The sequence below is a fragment of the Lissotriton vulgaris genome, chromosome 6 (genome assembly GCF_964263255.1).
Source record: "Lissotriton vulgaris chromosome 6, aLisVul1.2, whole genome shotgun sequence".
Lineage (NCBI taxonomy): Eukaryota > Metazoa > Chordata > Amphibia > Caudata > Salamandridae > Lissotriton > Lissotriton vulgaris.
The window spans coordinates 136,300,774-136,315,286 of NC_141694.1; the positions used below are offsets into that span (position 1 = coordinate 136,300,774).

Genomic DNA, 14,513 nt, shown 5'->3' on the forward strand with positions numbered 1-14,513 from the left:
ACAACTCAAGATCCTCCATCGCATTTATTACACGAGATGCATGCTCCATAGGATACACAGGGCACCACACCCCTTTTGTCTTCGCGGCTGCGGGGAAGAGGGTACGCTGTTCCATACGCTCTGGGACTGGCCACGCATACTAGAATTTTGGCGAGGAGTCATGCGCACGGTCTCAAAAACGCTGCAAATATCCCTCATACCTGAACCACGTAAATGTCTTTTGAACCAAATGATCTGACGAGGTATGGGCTCATCTGGACCACTCTAGCTATCATGGTGGCCAAAAGGGACATTGCGCAAAAATGGGGCGCCTCAGACCTACCCACGGTAGCCATGTGGAGTAGGAACATGGACTTATTGATGTTTACAGAAAGGGCGGTATATGTGCTCAGGGCCTGCCCCCGTAAATGAAACAAGGTGTGGTTAGCGTGGAATGTGTACCGAGGTGACTTATGTGACCCCCCTGCCGGAGGAGGAAGATGTAAGCTCGGATGATGAGGAGGACGATGTTTAAGGGTGGGGGTGAATAGCACAACCCAAACAGGACCTGCGTGTTGAACTGCACTGGTGACACAACTCATGGTTACCTCACTGTACACGAATGGTATCACCTAGCGGACTGCAAAGGCATGGACAAGACTACTGAGTGTGATTGTTTACCTAGACCGCAGTTTTGAGTTATAGTTCATGTTATAATCAGAAAAAACAAAATGATAGACCTAGCAACCGATAAACACAGGCAGGAATGTGAAAATGTGATATGTATTTATGAGGCGCCGCCGGACCTCCGGGTTGTCGGCAATGAGGCTGTGTAAGTACGGAACATTATGATGGTAAATGTAAATGTGGCGACAGGCCCAAGAGATTGTAGGATCCTGTCTGTATTCTTCTTCTATGTAATACTTTCAATAAAGGTCTTTAAAAAAATTAATAAAAATAATAATAATAATTTACTTTAGTAAAGGGTCATCATCTCTTTTAGGGGTTTTTCTCCAGCTTACTGGAGAACCTAACGACCAATTCAATTGCAAGTAAAACTGTGGCACTTATGTGTTACAGAAGTAGTCCCATCTTAGAGATGAATATAAGGGTTCTACTAAATACTTAAATGTTTTAGCCTTCAGTATAGGGGTTCCACATACAAGCTGGGTCTAGGTTATCACTGTTCTCAGGCTGTAGACCATCACATAGGATTTAGCAAGATTTATCTGGAAGCTTATGTCCTCCATACATTGAGCAAAATAACTGATAATTGGAGCCCATTTGCGGTGCGGGCCATTAACACAGCGTGTTATGCATAGAAGAGTACAGGCAGTGGATGCAACCCTAACGTGGGCATGTCATGATCCTATCTCTTAAGAAACCTTCCAGTTCGTTAACATCCAAAGTTAAAAGAAAAGGGGCCAGGAAACAACCATGCTGTATGATTCTGTGCATTCATCCTTAGCAATGTAATGTATGGAGGCCATAGTCTCTGTGTGTAACTGCATCATAAAATTAACAATGGCAGAATTAGCGCTCAGAACCACCATTGTACCCCAGAGTTTCATTACATCAACACAATCAAATGCGCTTAACAGATTCATAAAAGCCAAGTGCAAGGCTCCGTTATAAACAATCAAGCACTTCAACATCTGCAAGAACAAATTAAGGCGCTGTTCAATTGTGCCTAAACCCTTATTGCACATCTGACTATATAGTATTTTTGTGGTAGTGCTGCGAGTGCGCAAAGGCCCCTTTGCATCTGCACCCAAGTCTATTAAACGGTGCAAATGAAGTAGCAGGGATATTCCCTATTTTGAATGAGGCCACGCCCCTATGCAAATGAAATAAAAGGAATAGTGGTGATGCTACACATGCACCAGCACTATCAGTATTACAGAACAGAATGAACAGGCATCTGTGGACCCTTCTGTGATACCATGTGCACCAGGGCCCGTTGCGCCCCCTGAGGGCGGATAGTAATACAGCCCCAGGTGTACAAAAAGTGCAATAGTCATTAATGAGAAAAGATTAAAGTTCCTGGAGACAGAAGCAGTCAAAATTGCTTAGTAAAAGTTAGTCAATCAGGGTTGGCCAGCTTAGGATCTATGCTTGCAGCAGTCAATGAGACTCATTGAAAGTGATTAGATTTAGCCACAGCATAGTTATAGTTATTAAAAACTGCTCTGAGGGGAGAAGATAATGGGATATTTAGAGAAGTTTTTTTAAAGGGAAACTGACTTTTTGGTTGTCATTAATTATTATCGTCTAAGGATCCTAAAGAAGAAAACATTTTTCAGTTGAAACTGGTGGACCTGCCACTGCATTAATGTTCAATTGATGACAAGTTTTCCCTTGTCTTCTGTACAATCCTCTGTAAAAGTACCCTAGTGGATGTGCACTAATCAGTCTCAAGTTTGGTTGTGGGGGTACAGGGTCTGCAAGTGAGTGTTGAACAACATAGGGATCTCTAAAATGATGCACCAATCTCCTCTAGTCTCTTTAATGAAGGTACCCATCCAAACTCCTCTTCTTGCCATGTTGTTGTCCTTGTATCCACACAAACCCTGGCCAGCATGATGGAAAAACCAACAATAGATTTTGTTCTTGAGGACTGGAAAGCCCTCCCTCTGGTTTCATCCAAGCACTGGGATATCGTAAAAAATGGATACATAAAGGGTGATTTGAGGGGGTATTTTAACACAGGCCAGTTCGATATAACTTCTGCCATTAATTACTCAAAGGAGGAATTACAGACGGACGGCTGGGTTGAGCCTCCCTCATGACACCAATTGAGTACACCACAACAGTACTAGTTGGCTCAGCATTGGACTGCTGTGCGTGTCCATGACTTCCACCCCCACTGACAGGACGGTCAGTGGGATTTAAAGGTCCAACAGCGTTCATAGAATGAGACTCCCCACCTCCTTCATTAATGTCTGTTAGCGTGGATTGAAGGAAGGGACTTTAAAATCCCTGGGGCCTCTGAACCCTAAAGCCCAGTAACAAGGTCTGTAAGATTAATAATAGCTGATTAAATATTGTTGAGTCTTTCAAATACCAAATGGAAGGGCCTTTAAACAAGAGATTCCAAGAGTGTTGCGCTGCTTGGCGGTGACTATATGAAACATTGGTTAATCTTGTTCTTCCCTTGTTTAGCAGGCCTATTAGAGGGGACGCAGGATTTAAATTTGCTCTGGTTCTGCCTGTAATTGTTTCTTTTATTTATAGGGGTGGAGAAATAGCCCGAGTTTTGATTTACAGAGATTCAGCACAGACACACAGGTTTACCTGTGCACTGTCCAGTTCCCCAGTTATTAATTTCACACTAGTGTTTTGATTTTCACCATGATGATCTTTCTCCACTGGAGAGACCAAGGACCAGTCTGATGGGCCCGTCTTGGCCAGGACTTTGCCCAGGCTCATCCCACGCTGCATTTTCTGGTATCTGGACCCAGCCTCCACCTCTTTGGGCAGTGGTCCGTAGCAGTCTGGACCTAGGAATCCACAGTTCCTGGAACACAATAAGGCAATGAGTGTCAAGTAGCCCTTGACTGACTCACTGCTATGTGTGACTTTGGAGACTGAGAGCACTTGTCTGAGGTGGGCATGCCCAAACAGGTGCCATAAGCAGGAGCAATTAGAACTTTAATGCCGGAACCTTCAAATGAAGAACAATTCATTTTATATTTGCCTGGGACTGCTTGTAGGACTTTGCCATAGTCCTTGGACTGTGCTTGCCCTTTTGAGACAGAAACCAGACTGATTTAGATACGGCTGCCCCTCTTCTCTGATGGCTCACAGAGTAAACTAGTGAAGCAACAGCGTGCACACTTGGCGGCCACTGGAGGCCAGGTAGCATTAGGAGAAGAACCTGGGCAATGGATGCCTGATTTTTTAAAAAATAGGTGCACTGGTAAAGGAGATACCATTTAAATAGAAACTTAAGCTAATAAGTTTAACATGTTTGCATATATATTATTTTACACCTGAAAGAATGGATAAGTTTGGCTCTGGTGACAGGTGTAGCCTTTTGCACGCTTCTTTCATAAATCTGGCGTGGAACTATTCCCATTTTGCAAAATATTGGTCCGATTTGTTATACTTATTTAGTGACATGCTGGAGATACAGCGGTCTCCTACAATGCAAATGGCACTGCTACTGTATCAGTTTGTCGATTTGCATCTATGACCCTTGTGCTTGCTATAGGAGGGTCGTAATGACTTGGGTGCCCACCACAAATCAATGGCTTAAGGATATGATCTATTGCAACAATCAAATCTAAAGTATATGCTGCCGATCAATATCCTCAAGCCAGACCCAGCGACTTTTGGCGTTCACATAGATCATACACAGCACTCATGTCGGATGGTGCGGACCCCTGAATCGCCTGATTAAAGTGCTATTCTGATACGGTTATGCATTTGTGCTTGCCTGCTCATTATATTTTCAACTTCGATATGTACATCAGTACACTAGTGAGGGAATGGAATGATAAACTGGCTTTAAATTATTTAAAACATTCCCACCTTCACTCATGGCACGGGCATCACAGATTTAATTTGAATCTCAGGCAATGACTGGGATCCCATTTTAACCCCTCACCCCCAAATCCCTTTGCCTTGTACCACGAAACCTATGTTTAACAAGCATGTCAAAAATTGCTAAAACATAATATACCCTATATAAATACACATGTCTGGTGCAGTTTTCAGCAGAAAGAATATACAAAAAGAAAAATATATATTTGTGCTATCTCTTGACTTCCATATGCTATTTCTTTATCTGAATGTACAAAAAGGTCAGATTTTCCCCAACACTGCCTCCTATTACATTTTCTTTAAGTCTACCACTTTGAAAAGCTGAGAAAAAGCAGAAGAGCGTAACATTAAGTCCTCAGAATTTCTCGTGTTAATCACCTAGCAGAAAACTTTAGCTCCAAGGACCATAAACTATCATTGTATGGTTCAAATGGCCAACACGGTGTGTGAAGGTGTGCTGCATAAGAAATCAGCTAATGGAAGTTGAATGCACACAAGTACAAATGTACACCCATTTTTTCTATTTTTATTTATTTATAAAGTTTTATATAGCGGTAACAAGATCCCGAAGGATATTAGAGCACTTTACAAAAGGATGGAAGGAAGGTAATAAATGCAATAACGGCATCAGATAAGAATAACACACAAAATAGTTATAGGACAAAGGGGTCAAAGGAGAATAATACAATAACTGGTACATAGCAGGCTTGGAGGGCAGCAAAGTATGATTTTCAGATGGGTTTTTTAAATGCCTCACACAGAAATAGGAGACCTGAGGAACTTTTTATAGACCATCTGGGGCCGATTTCCCACTATGCAACTGGAAAACAAAATAACAGGCCACTGGGTCTAATACAGCAATAAAATATTGGGGTATTCCTTTGTACAGACAAATCCCCTCATCCACCTGTGGGTGGCATGCTTCATCATAGGGTATCTCCTCGCACTACGAACCTAGTCGTGTTGCGGGCTACAACCCCTCTCGGAGAGAAAACAAGTATTGAAATTGTTTTGGCATACATAGAGCTAGTTTTAATCACTTCTCACTTATTAACTTAGCCCCTGCTCATCTACAGGTTTAGTCTACCTCATCTTCTCCATTAAAACATCCCTGAGCTCCATCCTCTCAGAGAGGGGTTGTAGCCCGCACCACGACTAGGTTCGTAGTGCGAGGAGATCCCCTATGATGAAGCATGCCACCCACAGGTGGATGAGGGGATTCGTCCTTAGAAAGAGATACCCCAATACTTTATTGCTGTATTAGACCCAGTGGCCTGTTACTCTGTTTTCTTTTTTAAATGCTTGTCTTCTCGAACGTTGTTGGAATATTAAGCAATATTTACTTCTTTTACTCCTGGTGACCGGGAAATTGTTTATACGATGCACATGATGTAACAAAACGATGAATAATAAATATAGGTTAAAATAAAAAAAATAAAAAAATAAATTGCATTTGATACATGACATAAATGATAGTTATTGAATAAGTAACTGTTGTTGCTTATACAGGTACTATTAGAGATTCTCTAATATACATTTTGTTTTAATCGCTTAATACTCATTAGCGTGTCTTTTCAGGGCAGGCAGTACCAAGATATGCTCGGTGGAACTACATAGTCCTAGAGTGTATACCGAACATTACACCGAAAGTGCACAAACTTCACATTCAGTAAGGAATCTCTTGCATATTTCTATAAAATCTCTAAATCCTTCCAATAAAGTGACACAATGCTTGATTCTCACCCTTTCGCACCCGCGGAAGACACAGCAGCAAAACTGTCCACATGGCTTGGGGTTTAGCATCACAATTGTGCCATTTTTAGCTTGCAGGTCAGTAAAATACTTCAGGGTTTTCTCTGCATTCTTTCTAGAAATAAAATAACCTGGTTTATTTTTTATATTAAAGGTAATAATAATTCATTGTTAGCACCTTAAAATAATACTGTGTGCCAAGGCCATGTGCAATTAATATATACATTGGTTAGATGGGCGCACTAAATTTAGGGAGAATAGATTTGGTCTGAATGACAAGGGAAGGAGATTCCAGAGCAGAGTCTGAGGTACCAAATGATGATCATCAACAAACAACAGTGATGAGTGAATTATTAGGTCTGGCTCCGCAGCAGAACTGTATGACAGACCTACTGTTACTAATTCTTTAAAGTGTACATAGGGCTGCGCACCGGCTCCACCCAGAGGAGTATTTCTCTTACATCATGCTATTGGCTGTACAGTTTAGCATTCAGTCTTCTTGCAAGTCCCTCACATGGAATATTTTGCATCGCACTGTCATAATCAGTTATTTATTTCAAATGGACATTCTAAAAGAAGCTTGTAGCTACTTTTTTCAGGTTTGTCATAATAGGACTTGCACATGCAAACAGCATTTGTGAATAGTTGTGTATTCCAGTTTCAGAATATTAAAGCCAGAACAATCTAGTTTGCCAATGCTAGTTTTAAAAGTGCTCCAGGGAGGACCACTACACTGAATTTTACACACATGAAAAAAGAACGCGCATTGGTGTAAGCGTCAATGAAAAAGTTACGAGTATTGTTAGAATAGTATCATCCACATTTATTGATTGATCTAAGACAAGAAAAATTAGAACATGTATTTCAAGTAGTGAAAGTGACAGCAGCAATATTTTGGCCACAGTATTAGATGCGGAATGAGAAAGAAATCGTGGTTAATGATGATAAAAAGATGAGAGGGTGGAAATGGGTAGAACAAGTGTTCATTAGTAATATGGAAGGTAACTGTCTGAGTTTTATACCATTTAAACTGCACCCAATTCTTAGACATACAGGTTTTGAGGGATGTTACCTTGTTATCCCAGACCATTTATTGCTATGAGACATGAATGTATGACTGGTTTTCATCGAAGTAGAATTGACTTGTAAATTTTAAAAAAGAACTAAATTAGAAGAAGTCGGATATCGAAGAGTAGACGAGAGAAAGGAAACACTTCCATGTAATGTTTGTAATAGGAAAGAATATGGGCCAAACTGAACAGAGTGACTTCAGTCTTTGAGAAAAGAGCGAGGAAATAAGAGTGAGGAGTTGCTTTGCTGCTGTTTGGAGTCGGCGTAATTGGCTTCTGAAGACCGCTGTATCGAATGAGGTGAAGATGCCAAGCCAGTTCGCCCCGACGGTCTCATAAGCCAAGAAGGGTGGGTGTTGTCCTGTGCTGACCAGACAGTGATGCTGAATGATCTGTACCTTGGAGTTAGCTCAATTCGCTCTAAGTTTGAGATAGGGTTCAGAATGGTAATGGGTGACAGCTACTGGAAGGTGAGGAGTCAAAAGGTGGCGGCCTGAGAACAGAGGCTGATGATTCTTTTTTATAGCTGTTGCAGATCAGGGTGATTAACAGGTGAGGGATTATTAAACTAACTACTGCAGCTGGGGTGAGCAAAATAATCTGTAGGTCAGTGAGTTTGGTGGGAGGTAGAAACAGCTTTGTTAGAGACAGGTACAAACACTTAGAGGATTTCGAGTGCAAAGGGATAAAATGTATCTCGAGCTACGTTTATGCACCCTCCTATTTTAGTGCGCAATATCGTTCCGCCTGATTGTGCGTGTACGATGAGTATGTGCATATCTGACAGCAGAGGCTATATGCTCGCGAAGAACCCGTCAAAACATCACAGTTGGGCAGGAAAAATCGCTCTCCAAGGGCTGGTCACACTTGCTTCATGCAGATTTCCGAGCACTGCAGTCATTCTCAGACTATAGGAAATGTCGGAACATCTGCCAATCTCGATGCTTCAGGGGAGTCATTTCTCAAGCGCCAGAAATGCGACTTTGAACTTGGGTCTGACATTCAATATGTTGAGTCAACTGATGGGCGTCAATCTTAGGCTGCCTGACTACTGTGTCCAACAGAACTTTTGTAAGAACCAACATAATGTGAACATCAAGTGAACTAAGACCCATTTGAGCCATTTTCATTTCAGTGCTAGAGAAGAAAACCACTGTTTTAACGCAAGAATTGTATTTTGTCTTTGTTACTTAACCAGAATTCTTCTACCCCCGCAGGAAACTCATTCCATTAGAACGACCCTCCTGCATGTACTTTGTAGAGCTCTTGGTCATACTTGACGCCTCAGTGACATATGACACTCTTCACCAGAAACTCCTTTGGCTTTTCTTCTACCAGGCGTAACAGGGAGCACAATTTTTAACTTGTAGAAGCCAAACTATTGCAGCAACACCACAATGTTCTACTCACTAGAGACCAATCACCTGCTGTATCACACAAGAGTCTGCACTATTCAGAGATTAGTTTAACTTTTCTCTCTGCCCCCATGTCCTCTCTGATTCATGCCTTCCATTTATATTTACACAGATACTCTCTGGAAGCAAAATCATTGTAAAGATGTGGAACCAGATACCAACTGGGCCAGCACCAGAATGGAGCAACCCTTACCCCACTACTCATTGGAGGAAGGGTAAAATGCACATCGGGAATTTCTCTTACTCCAGTTTACTTTTGTAAAAAAGGCTGTTTATTTCAGTCAAAAGTCCCATTCTACAAACCACCTCCTGCTATCCATCACTTGAGGAACTGTGAAGGGCATGTAGGTGGTTTGCTGCTAAGCTCTCCACGCTCATGAACCCTTTTCTCACTTCACACCAGTTCACCTCCAACCCTCTGATACTTCAACAATGCCTGTAGCTTTCCTCTCAATAATGCCCATTCCTCGCGCTATGCCTTGACGTGACCCAGGAGCTGATTCTGGTAAAACTGGAAACATTCCAAACCACACACTAATCAAATAATGGGGGAAAAACATTTAATGGAAAAATACTAAACAAAAACTAATTAATGGACCTAATGAATAGAACAACCTCTCAACAGGTCACATTATAGTCCGCTGCTAAGGGCTGTTGTTTGTAATAGTTGTCCAAGGCCCATAAAATGAGTTAAAGGCCCAAATTTGCAGATGAGGAACTGTATTGAAAAACGGGGCCTTTAACCAGTATAGCCAGGGCACAAGGGCTATAACGCTACTAGAGCATTTCACAGACTCAGGATAAAGTGCCAAGATGCCTTTGGGAATTCTTGCGCTTTACGAATTTAAAAATCAAATCATAAAATGTTATTAATTAGAAAGGGAGAAATAGAACAAGAAAGATTAAGATGTTGTGTAGAAGAGCACACCCGCCATTATTGGCCCTGTACCGCTGCACTGTCTTCAATCGAGCGCTCAACATCCCTATGTTCTACTATTCATTCCTCACACTAGCAACCATTAACTTGTACATTGTGGTACATTTCTAATGTCCATCACTTTAACACATCCAGGTACTGCCACTGAAAGGCAGAAATGGTTCCACACATTCCATAAAATGTTAGTACTCTTTATTGGAAAACGCACCTTTCTTGGTAGATGTTGACAAGCTTGGAGACGTCGTAGCACAGCTCCACGTTCAGCACATGGCCCTCTGGGTAAGCTTCTCTGTGGGGGAGCATAGATAGAGTCATTTTAAAAACAACACTAACATTGCCTATGTGTTCCCACTGCTATACCCCACATGAATGCAGTTGCCAGGAAACAATTTTTCACTCTGGAAGTCGTCATTTTTTACTAAGACATCTTTTACAAGAGCTACAGCATGTATACACCCATGCTTGCTGTGGTGTCCCACTTTTATTCAGTGGGACTGTTCTTTTAAATGGGTGACTTTGGGCGTTGCATTATTTTGAGTACTAATTATTTTTTAGGAGGAATTCTAGTTGTAACTGATGAATTGTTGGTATTGCACTTAAAGAACACGTTACTTACCTTTGGTAATGCCTTACCTGGTAGAGACTCTATCTAGATACAGATTCCTTACCTTAGAATTATCCCCAGGTGTCAGAATGGATCAGGCAATTTTTCATGAGCAGTTCCCATGTGCACAACAATGTGTCGCCTTTCGGCTCCACGTGGCGACGTTGGTGCCGCAAGTGACGTTTGCAGTGCATATACAGGCATCACCCAGGCGCGCTGATGTCAGTTACTTTTCATGACGCCAGAAGCGCAAGGCTGCGAAGAACACAGACCAATGGTATGAAAAACTAGGGCCCTGAAAGGGGAAAGTCCTGTCCCTAGAAATCAATTCGAAGAGCAGGGAGGATGGGAGGGTCGGTAAGGAATCTGCGGCTAGATATGGTATCTACCAGATAAGGCATTACCGAAGGCAAGTAACTTGTTCAACTGATAGAGACCTCTAGCCGCAGATTCCTTACCTTAGAATAGATACCCAAGCAATACCTCCCTGATAGTGGGTCTGTGGATCAATTTCACACAAGGATGTCCAGAAGGGCCGAATAGGTAAAGTGCACATCCCCAAGTACCTGACTGCCCAGGCAGCAGTGTTTGATAAATGTGTGCAGGGAAGCCCACGTTGCTGCCTGGCAGATGCTTAGGACTGGAACGCCACAAGCTAATGCAGTAGTGGCAGCTTTAGCTCTAGTGGAATGAGTACGCAAACCCTCAGGGGCTGCTTATTAGCCAATGTGTAGCAGATTTTGATACAGAGTACAGTACTTCGTGCAATGGTCCTCTTCTGTACTTCCCGTCCTTTCTTCGCTCCCACATAACCCACGAAGAGTTGGTCATCTACCCGCATCTCTTTCATGCGGTCAATGAAGAACAACAACGCTCTTTTGGGTCCAGACAGGGAAGTCACTCCTCTTCCTTGGAGGATGAGGCAGAGCATAAAAAGTAGACAGAGTGATGGTCTGGCACAAGTGAAATCGAGTGACCACTTTCAGGAGAAAGGAAGCTCTCGTAAGAAGTACCAGTTTGTCTGGGTAGATGTTAAGATAAAAAGAGTTGGATGAGAAGGACTGAAGCTCACCGACCCTCCTGGCTGATGTTATTGCCACCAGGAAGGTAAGGTGCCTGGGAGGACAGTTATGTAGGGGCTCAAACGCAGCACAAAAAAGGAACGTCAGGACCAGATTATGGTACCACTGAAGCATAAGGAAAGGAGTAGGTGGGAAACATATGTTGCAAACCCTTTAAAAACCTATGTAAAACAGGGTATTGGAAAAGAAAAGGTTGGTCAGGCAACTGAAGAAAAGCAGAGATTCAGGAAAGATATCTCTTAAAAGTGCCCAGAGCAGAGCACTGAGAAAGGGGCGAAGAAAGGGGATCAATGTTTCTTTCTATACACCATGCCACAGATTTTGCCCAATGGCAGGCATAAACCATCTTGGTAGAGGGACGCCTGGCTGCCAAAATAACGTTACAGTCTTCAGGAGGAAGGTTGAAAGCTGCCAACTGTCACTGCGCAATCTCAAAGCAAGACGGTGAATAGTTGACAGGTTCGGGTAGAGGACCTTCCCCTGCTGCTGCAGCAGAAGATCATCCCGAAGCGGCAGCCTGATTGGAGGACAGATGGCCATGCTCAACAGCTCCGAATACCAGACTCTCCATACCCAATCCGGAGCTACAAGGATGACTTGAGCTCAGTCCTTCCTGGTCTTCTTGAGAACTCTGGGCAGGAGTGTCACGGGCAGAAAGGCATGTAGTAGGACTGAGCTTTGCTCAAGGCGAAAAACTTCTCCGACCGACAGCCACCTTAGAAACTCCACCACCCCCTTCTTTACCGCCTTAGAAACTCCAGCGCGCATAACTGCTGACATTGCACACTCTGGTGGGTAGCGGACAGATCTCTCCCCACTGCTAAAAGAGACCTTGCAACACCTCCAGATGGAGACGCCATTTGTGATCCGCTAGGCATCTTCGGTCGAGTTTGTATGCTCTAGTGTTCAGAGAACTGGCCAGACATTGAACCACCAGGGAGATGCATTACTGTTCCAGCCATGTCCAGAGATGCATGGCCTCTTGTCAAAAGGTCCACGACCCCACCCCAACCTGCCTGTTGCAGTACCACATAGCGGTGGAGTTGTTTATGAACACTTGTACTACCCTTCCCTGGATTTAGGGCAGAAAGGCTTTTAATGCCAATCTGATCATTTGGAGCTCCAACAGGTTGATGTGGAGTCCAGATTCCACCAGAGACTAGAGTCCTCTGATCTTCACCTCTCCCAGGTGTGACGCATCTGTCACTACTGTCAGATATGGTTGGAGAAGGAAGCGATGGCTGCCACTGACCCAATCGCAGTTCGTAAGCCACCACTGCAGGTCCTTTGCAGTTCTCACCAAGATCTGGACGATGTCCAAGAGATTCCCCTGATGCTGCGCCCACTCGAACATCAGGTCCCACTACAGAGCCCACAAATGTCAATGGGCACGTGTCACAAGCAGAATACAGGAGGTCATGAGGCCCAGCAGCCTCAGAGTCAATCTCACCGAAATCCAGGATAGAGGCCAAAACATCAGTATCTTAGCCTGAATATCCTGGACTTGCTTCCTCCTAGGAGAATAGCCTGAAACTGTACTGTGTCCAGAAAAGCTCAGATGAAAGGGAGCGTCTGAAAGGCAGTCAGGTGTGACTTTGTCACATTGAAAGTGAACCTCAAGGAATGCAGGACGTCAGCTGTATTCTGGAGGTGGAAGAGGACAGTCTGGGATGAGTGCGCCTTCAACAACCAGTCATCAAGATAGGGGAAGACTGGCACCCCTGATCTCCGCCGGTGAACATCAACCACCACCATCACCTTGGTGAATACCCGAGGGGTCGGGTGTTGGTGAGGTCAAAAGGGAGCACAGCAAACTGAGCATGCTTGTGGCCCACCATGAACCGCAGAACACCTGTGGGCATGAAGGATGGGAATATGGAACTATACATCCTGCAAGTCCAAAGCCACCATCCAGAATCTAGGGTCCAAAGCAGACAGGACCTGAACGAGAGTGAGAATCTTGAAATTCTCTTTCTTGAGAAGAAATTGAGAGTGTACAGGTCAAGGATAGGACAAAGGCCTCCATCCTTCCTGGGTACCAGAAAGTAGCAGGAATAGCAACCACGACCTACTTATGGCGTTGGCACTCTCTCTATGACAATTTTGTCAAAAAGATGCAATCACTTCCTGGCAGAGAAGAGATAAGTGGTCCTCCTTCAACCTTGTTGTAAAGTAGGTGACAAGGAGGGTAGGGTAATCTTGAAGGAGATGGAGTAGATAGCCCCATTGGACAATCTGCAAAACCCACCTGTCCAATGTTATGCACTGTCAGAGTGGCAGGTGATGGCGAATCTTGCCACCCACCCGTGCCCATGATGGTAAATGGGCAGACTAGGAAGTTTTAGAGGCTGCGGCTGCCTGAAGACTGACCCGACCACTGGCAACTTGACCCACGAGGCCAGTAGGAACCGCGTCCATGGCCATACACAGGCTGGAAAGTTTGCGCTCCACCCTGGCTGGGCGGGTAATGACTCATCTGTATGCCCTTTCTGTGGCCATGAAAGGAGCAAAGGGCAGATTGAGGGTGAAGAGGGGCTATAGAAAGGCCAGAAAACCTGGTCGTAGCCCTCCTGTCCTTATAGCGCTCCAGTGCCAAATCAGCCTGGTCTCCGAAGGGATGGGAGCCATCAAAGGGCATGTTCATGAGTGAGACATGGGCGTCCCCAGAAAAGCCAGTAGCCCTCAACCAAGCATGGTGTAGCAGGGCCACTGTCAACAAACCTGCTCCGCCTAGTGAGTTGGTGCGGTCTAGTCCACTGCAAATGGTGAACTTCGCTGCATTCCTCCCATCGGCAACAATCTGGGAGAGCATGGCCCTGGCATCTTCTGGGACCGCTGGCAGCACCTGCGCAACCGTATCCCACAGAGCATGTGAATAGTAGCCCAAAAGGCATGAGGTGTTCACAGACTGTATTTCCATGCTGGTGGAAGAAAACATTTTCTTGCCTAAGTTGTCCAGCCTCTTAGATTCCGGATCCCATGGTATAGACCACCAAGCTCTCTGGAGGGGGCTGTTGGGTGAGGAAGTTTGGGTCGCTTGGAGTGGAGCAGTGGTGATAGATCGTCCTGTTCACAGGGCCCCTGTACAGGGCTTGGACCCAGTCCCAAGCAGGACATCAGTAATTGCTA

The 14,513-nt window shown here is 44.2% G+C and overlaps 1 protein-coding gene across 1 annotated transcript in view; it reads right to left on the minus strand.

The window, feature by feature from the left end:
• Positions 1 to 14,513, minus strand: part of LOC147706906 (mechanosensitive cation channel TMEM63A-like) — a 239,408-nt gene that overhangs the window by 103,634 nt on the left and 121,261 nt on the right. The window contains exons 9-10 of the mRNA XM_086926166.1: positions 9,907 to 9,987; positions 6,268 to 6,391 (exon numbers count right to left, since the gene is read on the minus strand). Of these exons, the coding sequence (XP_086782292.1) occupies positions 6,268 to 6,391; positions 9,907 to 9,987 (205 nt within the window). The remainder of the gene's footprint in view (positions 1 to 6,267; positions 6,392 to 9,906; positions 9,988 to 14,513) is intronic.